We start from the raw sequence: 12,068 nt of genomic DNA on the forward strand, positions 1-12,068 counted from the left end.
CCCCCCCCCCCCCCCAGCAGACCTCTCTCTCCCTCTTTCTCATTTGTGTGCCATTCTCTTGCAGCTTGCTCCTGTGACCCCCGGGGCTCAGTAGATAATAACTGCAGCCCAGCTGGTCAGTGCCGGTGCCATCTTAACTTTGCCGGGCACACCTGCAGCCAGTGTGCACCAGGCTTCTACGGGTACCCCAGCTGCACACGTGAGTAACAAAACCTCGCACGGAGGATTTTGCCAGCAGAAAAGCATCATTTCCCAAACTGGGCAATCACACGGGCTGCTTCTTGTTTCGTATTGTTCCCAGCCCCCTTCTCCCAGCACACCCTGGCCCAGGATTATAATCATATACCGACCGGCTGTTCATTAGAGCAAAGGTTGGTTTTATTATTTGGTTCTGTGGATGGTTCCAAAGTGCATTCCCCGTCGGAAATAGCTGTCCACCGACAATCCAAGCACCATGCAGTCTGTCCCACTTATAGTTATTACTACCAGGAGCTCATATCTGCTCACCCTGATGGGAATATTAGCAAACCCTTCATGCAGGGCCTCAAACGCACACAGCACTTTAGGAAAGGCAGGGCAAAGTGTGGCCCAGGAGATGAACTGCGGCAGGATGCACCATGAGCCAGACTCTCTCCCCTCACCTCAAATGACATGCACAAACAAAAGGAAAACGGCACTGAATCACATTGACTTGTTCCAGCGCCCGCTGAAGCAACACGGTTCTGCCATGCGAGACGTTTTCCCGAAGAAACCCTGAGCGGAGTGTTTAGATCTCGTGCCAAAGCTCTAAGCCAGGCGCTCGGAGACTTGCAAAGCTATCGCAGCGTCAGAGCTGCGGTTCAGGTGCTGAGGAGAGATTTATGGCCCGTGGCGGAAGCTGTGCAGAGCTGAGTGCTTCGGCTTGGTTGGAAGACAAAACTGCTGCTTCGGCTCCGTTCCCGGAGCAACACGCCAGGGTGCAAACAACACACCGCTCAAAGCCAACCGCGTAATCCATTTAGGTCAGGTGCATCCAAACCAGGATGAGCAGCTGATCTTGAATGCTGGAGAACCGGGAAACCCAGACCAGCCAGCAGTACAGGCGGGGGGATGCAGACCTCCTCCCCATCGGGTTCCCATTTGGATGGTCTGGACTGCAAAGGGTTTTTGTAACACGAGATAAAGATTTTTTCTGGTTATTCTGCAAATGGCTACCACTTATCATTGTGCCTGAGCCATGAGGTTCAGGATTGAGCTGGCAAAGTTTGACCACGTTGACTTCACAGCAACACCTTGCTCTCGCTATTGCAAATCAACCACAACACTCAGCCTGTCCGAATTGGTCTCAGGCCTACTGCTCTCACCCCCCAGTGAATAGCCCTTTCCACCTCCCAGAGGTCTATTGTCCCTTACTTTGCTCCCATTTCCACCAGAATAAATGGAGACTAACTCCATTGGAGCCAGCTGAGCTACATTTTGGGTGCGAAGGGGTGAGAGACAAGAAGCAACCCTTTGATTTTTATCTACCTGTCCTGCCCCAGCACTAACACCAGTGGGAGTCTTTCCACTGACTTCGGTGGCTTTGCTTCAGACTCAGAGATGGGTTTTACTCATGCAAGCACGGCAAAATGGTGCCCTGCCTAACTGCCGGTGCCTGTGTTATTAACTGTCCTCAATATGCCCAAGGCAGCATTTCCTCCCCCCTGCCTCCCCACCCCCAGCATCACAACTGAGGCCAGATGTACACTTGTGCCTCACAGCAAATATTTACCACTCCCTAAGTAATGTTCTGTGATGTGATTTCCCTGGAGCAACAAAACAGAAGCACCCCCCGGACCCTTTTGCACCATGCTAAATGTAGAAGCCTGAGTCCTGGCCAGCTGGCTTCATGCAAGCTGTGAATGCTGATGCCGGTGTTATGCCTTTGAAGGGGCTGGAGGCTCGGATCAGATAGTCTTGCTGGAGCATGGTAGTCACCTGTTTTTTCATCTGAAGCAGTATCTAAAATGCAAATTTGTAGCAGAAGCCAGGGAGGGGACCTGAGGTTTACAAATATCCTGTTATTTTTTGAAGTAGTAAGAGAATTTTGCTAGAGGCCAGGGCCAACTGGGGGTGCAGGTTGTTCACACACTTGCACTAAATTTGTCTCTCGGTGCCTGAGCTGCGATTAGAAGTGAGAGCATCATGTCTGACTGGGACCAGACTAGTTGATGGCTGTACGTTTTCAGGATGCCATTGAAGGTGATAGGGGTGCGAGTTCTCACCGTGCATCAGTAAGCAGCAGGTTGTCCCCACGGTTATACATGTGTCCCTGCTCAGATTTAGGCATTGTGGTCACTGATGATTTCCGTGCTTGTGCTGCTGGCTGGTTACCGCAAGGCTGGTCGGCCTGGGCTGCTGTTTTCTGGGAGCTTATGGCTCCAGGCCTCGCCAGTGCTGCTGTGAGACACGGGGTGTGACTGGCCCTCAGGATGTCTGTAGTAAACTATGTGGCTTCGGAGCAATATCTCCGCTCTGCACTGACCCGTTGTGTGACCGGAGCAAGTCTCTGCCTGCGTTCCTCTGCCTGTGAAACAAGTAGACTGAGGCTCTTGTAGCACATGCTTGCTTGCAGCTAAGCCACCGAAGCGGATGCAATCTGGTTTTCAGGAGAAAAGGAGGCTTTCTGCCTAAGCACATATAATTGGGAGAAAGCTCCTACATGAGTCTGCAGGTGACCTTCACTCTAAGTGCAGCACAAGCTCTTGGGCTGGGCTGCAAGCCCCTGCCACCTCATGGCTCTCAGTCTGATCGCCTGTCTTTTCCTCTTCGCCTGCAGCCTGCCAGTGCTCTGCGGAGGGCTCCCTCCATGGCACCTGTGATCAGGAGATGGGGCAGTGTAGCTGTCGCCCCAAAGTGACGGGACTACGCTGTGATGCCTGCGTGCCAGGGGCATATGGATTCCCATACTGTGAAGGTAGCATCATCTTCCTCCTCCCCCAGGGCGGCTGGGTGCAGCACTTAGCCCAGCGGCTTCAACTGGCAGGAGGGTGCCTGTTATTTCACATAATCAAACCGCTCCACCGTCAGTCCAGTGACAGCCCCTACCCAACAGAGAGCTCCCTGCAGATCCCCTCCCAGGCGCAGCAGCTCAGAGAGAGGAGGTGTTTTAAACCTGCTACCAGCTCTGCTTTTTCTTTCCAGTGGGCTCCTGCAACCCGGCGGGGCTAGAGAACACAGACCCATCCCTGCCTCCGGTGAGTAGTCCACATGCCCCACCGTCTCTGAGCACTGCTGCCCCGTCTCCTTTTCTGGAAACCCTGCTCATTCCTCATCTCACTTACAGTTTCCCCTCCTGGCCCTGGATCTGCCCCCAGGCGCCATGCTGCAGACGGCAGCAGTAGAGCACAGCAGCTGATCTCTCCGTAGGTCGCATTACGTAACTGGAGGCCGTGCCGTTCTCTTCTCATCTTTTGATTATTCCTCCCTCCTCTCAGGGTTCCTGTGCCTGTCGGGCATACGTCGAGGGCCCAGCGTGTGACAGGTGCAAGCCGCTGTACTGGAACCTGACTCCAGAGAACCCCTATGGATGCATGAGTAAGGAACTGGTCCTATAGACACTCCCACCTGGCTCCTATCAGCACTTCGAGAGAGGCCTGAGGGGGACCTCTTCATCCCGGTCACGTTCCCAGCAGTCCCAATGATTTCACGATCCGAATGTACAGTTGGGGCAGGGCCAGGGTCAGACCTTCTTCTGCTAGGGTCAATCCCTCCGCCTTTCCCTTAGATTGATTTATGCTGGGCATGGACATGCAAAAGCCGTTGTTGTGTGTCTGCACAGGGCAGGTGCAATGTGCAAGGTCAGGGGTAAGCATCAGACTGCCTAAAAATTCAGCCCTCACCCCATGCTCAGTCAGTCTGCAGCCATAGCAGGAATCAAGAGCTGGTTGGTTTCCTCTCTGGAGCCTTGTCCCCACATCCTGAGGTCTGTTGGGCCTGTGGCAGGGTGTTAGTGTTGTTCTGACTAGGTAAGAGTCTTTGATAGGAAGGCTGACAGCTTCGCCTTCTTCTCTTCTCCCCAGGCTGCCAGTGCAACACCAAAGGCACCATCAGTGGAGTTGCTGAGTGCCAGCAAGTAAGTTCACTTCCAATGTTCCCTGTGTGCCCTGAGCTCCTCCAGCGCTTCTTTTAAGTTGGAAAGAGATCTTTGTGCTAGGCTGGATGTTAAGACGACCTTGCTAACTAGGCGGTGGGCGCTGGAATAGATGGCTGAGAGAGGGCTTCCATCTAGCACTTCAAGTTGCTACACGTGGTTGGGGCAATTCAGGCAGGGTGCTTCTGCCTGGAGCAGGGGTTTGGACTAGATGGCCTTCTGAAGGCCTTTCCAGCCCCATTTGATTCTGATCTACATGCATAACATCTGGAGCACCCCACGCTAGCTCCTGCCGGACTGCTCTGCATAAGCCAGCACCCAGTCCCGTCCTGGCGTTGTCATCTTGGAGGTTCAGTGATTGAAGTCCAGGCTTGCTTAAGGGCATGGATTTAGCACCTGCCTTAGAACTGAAGAGGGAAAGAAGAGCTCTTCTATTCTGTGTTGCAGTAGCAGCTGGAAAGGCTAAACGAGGGGTCAGGGCCTCTCTGTGCTAGGTGCACACAACAAAACCGACAGTCCCTGCCCCGAGGAACTTGTAGCCTCAGGCTGCTGCAGTCCACACCTGTGCCACGGGAAGTCGCTGGCAGTAGCATCAGTGGGAGGTCGTTTGGTGTGTGCCAGCTCATGTTCTTAGCACCTGTCTGCCATCTTGGCAGTAGCTTCAGCCTGGGGAACTTAAAAACTTCTGAAAAATGTGGGTTTCCTCCACATCCTGCTGCCCACGAGACTCTTTTCATTCTCCATAAATACCGTGCCGCCCTCTGCTCCCAACCCCTGCCTTGAGTGTGATGGGCACCAAGGGGACCCTGAGCTGAGTTCACTGGGGCACTGACTGACCCTTGCTGTATGACTGCCATTCCCCAGGGCAGCGGGCAGTGCTTCTGCAAACCCAACATCTGCGGCCAGCTCTGCTCAGCATGTAAAGAGGGCTACTTCAAACTGAACAGAGCAAGTTACTTTGGCTGTCAAGGTGAGCCCCCTTCTTGCCTTCGCGATGCATGGGACCTGGTGGGAACAGAGCGCAGAAGCTGGTCACTGGAGCAGAGGCTGTTTGGAGGGTGGAGAGACTGCAGAGGATGGGAAGGCAGAGTGTGGATTAGGGCTGGGGGCAGCTGGGGGCTGAGTGTCCAAAAGAAGCTGGTAGCTTTTATTAGACCAACTAAATAGTTGGAAAAATTTGTTTTTTGCAAGCTTTTGGTTACAAACACAACATAGGGAGAATCTGAAGAAGGGTGTTTGTGCCTGAAATCTTGCAAAGAACCATTTTTTCCAATTATTTGGTGGGTCTAATTAAAGATATTGCATTTACCCAAAGAACTTTATCTGCCTATGTCCTGAGACCAACACGGCTACAACCAGCACCCGCAAAAGGGGCTGAGTGCCCTGTTAAAATCACTGGGAATTAGGGTGTGGGGGGCACCCACAGCTGCCCTGCCACAGAGGAGAGACCCAGCCTGCCCTACCTCCCTTGGCAAGTGAGATGGTCACTCACGCTCCCCTCCTGTTGGGGTCAGAGGGAAGCCGAAGATGTGGGTGCTGGGGGGTTTACTTCTTGCCTTTAACATCCACTTATGTTGCGGGATCCCCATGCACGAATTAATACCTTGGTGGAGAGAGAAGCAACAGCCTTGGCCGCATGCTGTCACCCCACACAGCACCAGCACCTGCAGTGGCCTGGGGGCAGGCAGTGAGCGGGCTGCGGGTTTGGGGGCCTGGGAGGAGGCAGCGGGGCTTACCAGGGGGGTCTTCAGGCCTGGGCTGTCCGTGGCATCTGGAAATAGCTTGAAGCTGAGATGGAAGAGAAATGAATGCAAGCGCAGCCCGTGCCAATGTGAAAAGCGATCTAAAAATAGAGGCCCCGCCACCCCTCCCTCGGTGCGCAGCTTTGATTAGCGCTATTCGGAGCTCGTTAGCGGTGCGGGAATGTAAACATGCGCTTCCTGTCCTCAGGCTGCCAGTGCGACGTAGGTGGCTCGGTCGGGCCGTCCTGCGAGAGGACCGGAGCCTGTCACTGCCGACCAAATACGCGGGGCCCGACATGCACCCAGTAAGGAGCCGCCACAGCGGTGGGGCCACTCACATGGGGGGCACGTGGCGTGGCGTGTTCACGTGTGCTCTGAGGCTTCCTCCCATGCCAGCACCTTGGTGTTGTCCTCTCCTGGTGGGCAGTGGTGGGGATCACACCTCATCAATGGGCCTCACTAAAGAGTCTGCCCTCCCCTTTTCCCCTCCATCCACTAATTGCTGTGAAGAAGTGAATGGGAAGGTGCCCCACTATGGTGCTCGGTAGCTCCTCAAGGAGCTGCACGAGGCTGTTGCATGGAGCGCCGTCCTCCTAACCCCTTGCAAACGAATCTTTCCTGCTGTCATCCTCAGACCTGCAAAGGACCATTATTTCCCTGACCTTCACCACCTGAAACTCGAGCTGGAGGAAGGCACCACGCCGGATGGCCGGGCTGTTCGCTTCGGCTACAACCCCCTGGAGTTTGAGAACTTCAGCTGGAGAGGATACGCGCAGATGTCTCCCATCCAGGTATGATTGATGGCTCTGGCCCCTGGCGGTGCTCCCTGTGGGGTAGGGGGAGGGAGGGCTGACAGTCTGATGTGCTGCAGGCGAGCGTCTTATTTTAACCCAAAGCGCGTCTCAAAGCCCAAGGTCATGTGGTGGGCAAAACAAACAGTCCCGTGTATATATAGTCTGTTTGTGCAGATATTTCCTGTAGCTTTAGGGACAGCGTAGACTGGTGATAGGAGAGCTCCTCAGTCCGGAAGCCCTATGCGTCCTAATGCGGCAAAGCTGGGTATCGGGGCTTATCTGTGCACAATGTCTGCAGGTCTCCCAGGCCCTTCTCTGCTATCTCTGCTCTTTCCTGCAACTCTGCATAACCTCCCTTCCCCCTCCCCGACCCAGAAATAGAGCAGCACTCCCCTCCCTCCCCGCCAGATGCAGCTGAAACCCTCCTGTCGCTGTTCTGCTGGTTGAAGATACATGGTTTTCTGCCAGGCTAGTCCCTAGGGGTGAGGCCATGATGCCCACTGACCCCGCTGCCTCCCGCATCTTCTTCATCTGTGAACCCTCCTGCTGCACGGCCTCTCGGAGGACGTTGAGCGAGCGTGTATGTGTCCCCAGCTCTGATACAACCACGACGCAGGGTTGTTCTGCATAGGAAGGTCCCTCGGCACAACGGTAGCTCTCTCTTTAGGCGCCTGCAGGCTCTTTGCTTGGCTTTGTAGGGCTGGCAGGGAGTGAGGTGCCAGTTTCCCATTGACTTTTGGTGAAATCTGGACACTTAAAGCCTTAAAGATTAGCAGCCGGGAGCACGGAGCGAGCCGTCCTCTGCGTCCTTGTCTTTGTGTGGCATCCCCGATGGCATTCATGATGCAAGCTGGCTCTGACAGGCAGGCGCGCGACTGCTTCATTGACAGTCGGCTCCCACGCGAGACATCCAGCGGGCAACTTCAGCGCTTCCTTCCTGCGACCGAGTCAGACCCGGAGCCAGCATGAGTGCGGCACCGCATGAGCCTCCCTGCGAAGTTGCCCTTGGCATGTGCAGAGGTGGTGTGACGCATCTCCGTATAGCACTGCAGACAGACCCATAGGCACTGGGGCAGGATGGCACTCAAGCGTTCACCTGGGATCTGTGTTGAAGTCAATAGGGATGAAGGATGTGCGCATGCTGGGCGCTCTTCTGGGTCAAAGCCATAGAGGGAGGCTTGTGTGAGTCTTAACATACCCCTCCGGGATGTCGTCCTCACTGCGTGTTCGTAGTTGCAAGCAATTTCAAGGCTCTGGAGACAACTGGGCAATTCCCTTTGTCCCCTTCTCTGCAGAGAAATGCAGGTGGCCCCGGCATTGTCTGCCGGTTAATTGTAGTGCAAAGCACTAGGACACTATTGCCTCAGGAACGGAGACTTTCTTTAAAGGCAATGCTCCCAAATGACCCCGCGGCCGCAATTTCTAAGGTTGGCAAGCCAGTCAATTGACTGGTCAAATATAGTCAGTTGAACACGTATTTTTTGACCGGTCAAAGTTAATAGCAATTTTACCCCCAAAAAAGCTACATTTTCTTTTTGCAGTTTTCTTGACAGAAATATGATTTTTTTTTTTACTTCTTTTTTGACATAATGAAAATGTTGTTTTTTCTGTGTATTATTTGGGCCTATTGACAATTTTTTTTTGCAATTTGTGGCTGGTATTTGACCAGTCGGATACCCAACCTTAGTAATTCCCCATCGCTGCGAGGCAACTTCTGCTCAGAGTTGTGTCAAGAAGCGTCCTCTGGTTCGATGCCGGGGCCGAGCACCCCCAAGCGCTGGTGGGAGAGTATCTTCTAGATGCTCCATGCTTTGGGCATCCGCGGCCCATGACACGCGTGCACACATACGCACACATGCACACGCAGGTGTTAAGCAGCTGCAAAGGTGCTTCGGGAAGGAGGGATAGAGGTAGGTGCTCTTTCGGTAGCACGTTTTGTCCTTGTCCAAGTGAGGCTGTTGTGCGGTAGGGCCAGTTCCCTTGAACCTCTTCCCCCCTTTTCGCCCCCCTTACTACGCGGCATGTTGCTTTGGGAGCGTTAGGCCGAGCCGCTGTGCTTGGGTCGGTGGCTGGTGGCGGAGGTGATTGAAGGTGTGCTCTGCTTCTCTCCCCTTTCTGTCTCCCGCCAGCCCCAGGTAGTGGTGACTGTCAATGTGACCTCCCCCGACCTGTTCCACATCGTCTTCCGCTACGTCAACCGGGGGCCTGCAAATGTGAAAGGGAGGGTCTCGGTCCTTGAGGAAGGAAAGTTTAATATTTGTGGCAACTGTAAGTGCATTTTTCACTTCTCCACTAACCCAAAACAACCCACTTTCTGCACCACTGCGCCTCCCTGCTCCAAAACGCCTCCCTTGGGTACAGCCTGACTCCTCCATGTGCCAGCCCCAGCAGCCGTGGAGCTGCTTCCCCGTGTAACGCAGAGGGGAGAGGGAAGAGACAGGCAGACAGGCAGTCAGACAGGTGGGTACCGCTCTCCCACAGTGGGGGTGACTGGTCCCGAGCCAGCTCCACAGTGACGCGCGCCCGATGTGCTTGTGCTTTTTTCAGAATAAAGTCAGAGTCACGGTAGCCATGAAGGAGGCAGAGCTCTCTCTGTTCCATGTCATCCTGAGGTATATTAATTCAGGAGGTGCCACTGTGTATGGCAAAATTACCGCTTTTCAGCCACGAAGGAGAGGTAAGGATCCCAGACCTGCCCCCTGGCACCATTGCCACCTCCTCCCCACCCCGTGCAGTCTCCTGCGGCGTTGTTTCCTGAGGACGCCCCGTAACGCCAGCCTTTCCAATGCAAGGGCAGGACCGAGCCTGCGCCCCCCAGGCGAACAGAAGCAGCACCACGGTGGTCTTCAGTCGTGGTCCCAAGCATTGTGGGGTGTGCTCTTGGCAACCGGGGTGTTGCTAGAGGAGGTGATGGTTAGATAAGGATTGCCAATCTCACACCCCAGAAGAGACAGGAGAGCAGCCGCGTGTCCTAGCCAGGCCACGCACTGGGAATCAGGACCAAACTTCAGAGAAGCGTTTCCTTTCTATCCCATGAATTTTTTTTTTCCAAGTGCTTTTGTAGACCCCCCGTTGCCCTGTCCCTTGTTAACTCGGGAAGGGATGACTTGGAGCACAGGGGCCTTTCCCCGCTTTGCCCCACCCACCCTGGGCTAAAGCAGTGACCCTGTTTTCTGCAGAGAGGCCAGCTCTCAGCCTGGTGAGTAAGCAGAGCTCTAGGCCTTCACCTCACCTCAATGCACAGCCCCTGACTTGAATGTGCTCCTCTGGAGAAGTGGCTGGCCATGTCTGAAGCATGATCTTGCCATGCCTTGTTTTGCTCAAGCCGTGCCCGCAGCTCTTGGGCTGCAGGGATGCAGATTTGTCAGCACAGTCTAAACCCGTGATGGATCAGCCTGTGCCGTGGTGCAGCAAAGCTCTCTGCCTGTCTGTCACCTTGTTCACGGTCCCTGCAGCTGGCTTAAAGCCTCGCTGAGAGCCTGTACGTGGGAGGACAGCCGGCCAGGGTGTTGGCCTGGGGTTTTCAAAACAAGGTGGAGCACTGAAGTCCAGAAGCCAGCCACAGGGTTTCCTTCCTTTTGAGGAATTAACACAAAAGTGGTCCAAGGATTTTGCAGTCTGGCAGCTCTCACGGAGTCCCAGCCAGGGACTTGCAGCACCTCTGGAAAGAAATGGGGCTGCATCTGCCATTGGGTGCCTTTGGGTCACGTCTGCTCACACACTAGCAAACCCACATTGCAGAGCCTTGCGCATCCAGCCACCCTTCATTCCTACCCAAGTGACCTGGCTGGGGGTGACTTACTCCCCCATTTACACCCTCTTGAGAAATCCCTGTCAAATGCATGGGAGGTCCAAGACCTCTGTTCTGTTCATGGCTCTGCCACTGATTTGCCACCTGACCCTGAGCAAGTCAGTTGCCCTCTGTATTTTAGTCCTGCTGTTTGCACAGTGGGAAACGGTTCTGGGCAAGGAGAGCTGGGGGGCAGCAGGGGACCCTGGGCCTTGACTGGTTGATGGTGGCACAGTGCCCTGAGATGGAGGATGCAGTTATTACCAGGAGCTGCAGTGCTGGTGCAGAGGAGACTGGGCCAGTACATCCAGAGCCTGGAGTGCCCAAGGGGGTAATTTTGGACCCATTTTTTTATTTTCAAAATCTGGTTGATAGTGCAACCGGTAACATCTATACACAAGACATGTCAAAGGAAGCCAGCGCCGTCCCAGGCAGGGCTCAGGAAGGGATTTCCCCTTTCAGTGGATGGCAGCTTGCTGTAGGATGTGCTCTGCTTTTTCCTCGAAGGCATTGAGCGTTTGCTGCTGCTAGAGGCCAAAGACCAGCCTGCAGGATGGATGGCCAGTTGCTCGGCCTGATGCTCTCTGTGTCCTCCCCATCTGTGCCAAAGGGCTGCGAGCGTTAATGGATGCAGGGCCTACAACTCACCCTGTCCCCAGCCTGAAAGGTTTGGCAAGTAGGGCTCCATGCTCAAAAGGGGGGCAGAGGGGCCCCATCATCTTCCACAGACAAACAGGTGCAGTTTGAGGGGCACAGCCTCTGCTTTCCATCCCAAAGGGAGTTCTCCTGACTGCCGACTACCCCCGCAAGCAGTCCCTGCCTGAATGCATCCTGTGTCTCAGGAAGCCAGACTCTGCTCTCCATTCATGCTGCTGGTGCCTGCTGGCTACGGCTACAGTCCCAGCCCTGCTCTCACCAATGCTGCTGACTTACAGCCAAGGGCAGCCTTCGCACCCACCTCCTCCTGCCTCGGCTCATCTGCTCCTGCGCAGCTAAGTTCCTGCCAAACGCACTTATTTACGTGCTTCAAAAAAGCCGACCCTGAAGGCAGGAGATAAGAGCACACTGGGCTGTCGCCAGGAGCTGGAAAGCAATTGCACTCAAAGCGAATGGATTCGAGGGGTCAGTTCAGCCCAAGCTGGGTCAGCAAGTGCCATTCCTGAGAGCCATCCTCTAAGCCCCGGCTGCAGGAAGCCTGTTCCTCGGAGCAGCTGTGAGGCAGCAAGAGCATAGTGCAGGGGTCTCCGTTTTGCCGTGAGACCGGTGATCTGAACCTTCAGGCAGGGATCACTGTACCCCGGTGTATAATTGGTCTGGCTCATTCCTTTCAGCTGCCCTGGGATGACTGCTTCACAAACCACTTCCTCCCTCTCTAGCTAATTGTGAGCACCCTGCAACCCAGGGGACCCCACGTTCCCTCCGAGCACTCAGGATTCACATGGAAAAGTCCAGGATTTTTTTTCTCCCCGTCAGGCCCTGGCTGGAGTCTGTGCAGGCATCCTTGTCATCTGGGATGGGGGCCCCGAAGCATCCGGAAGAGAGCAAACCAAGTGACTGGCCATCGCCTCCGAGTCTCTGCCTGTCACCCAGGCCACCCTCCCAACAGCCCCCACCCTCTCCCTCGCCAACCC

At 54.8% G+C, this 12,068-nt stretch overlaps 1 protein-coding gene across 1 annotated transcript in view; it reads left to right on the forward strand.

Annotated features, from left to right (window-relative positions):
* Positions 1 to 12,068, forward strand: part of LAMA5 (laminin subunit alpha 5) — a gene marked incomplete at its 5' end in the record, with an annotated part of 130,687 nt that overhangs the window by 76,021 nt on the left and 42,598 nt on the right. The window contains 9 exons of the mRNA XM_019510148.1: positions 65 to 199; positions 2,798 to 2,935; positions 3,163 to 3,215; positions 3,456 to 3,555; positions 4,041 to 4,093; positions 4,976 to 5,081; positions 6,062 to 6,158; positions 6,488 to 6,644; positions 8,777 to 8,915. Of these exons, the coding sequence (XP_019365693.1) occupies positions 65 to 199; positions 2,798 to 2,935; positions 3,163 to 3,215; positions 3,456 to 3,555; positions 4,041 to 4,093; positions 4,976 to 5,081; positions 6,062 to 6,158; positions 6,488 to 6,644; positions 8,777 to 8,915 (978 nt within the window). The remainder of the gene's footprint in view (positions 1 to 64; positions 200 to 2,797; positions 2,936 to 3,162; positions 3,216 to 3,455; positions 3,556 to 4,040; positions 4,094 to 4,975; positions 5,082 to 6,061; positions 6,159 to 6,487; positions 6,645 to 8,776; positions 8,916 to 12,068) is intronic.

Source organism: Gavialis gangeticus, unplaced genomic scaffold (genome assembly GCF_001723915.1).
Source record: "Gavialis gangeticus isolate Ggan-Ray unplaced genomic scaffold, GavGan_comp1, whole genome shotgun sequence".
NCBI lineage: Eukaryota > Metazoa > Chordata > Crocodylia > Gavialidae > Gavialis > Gavialis gangeticus.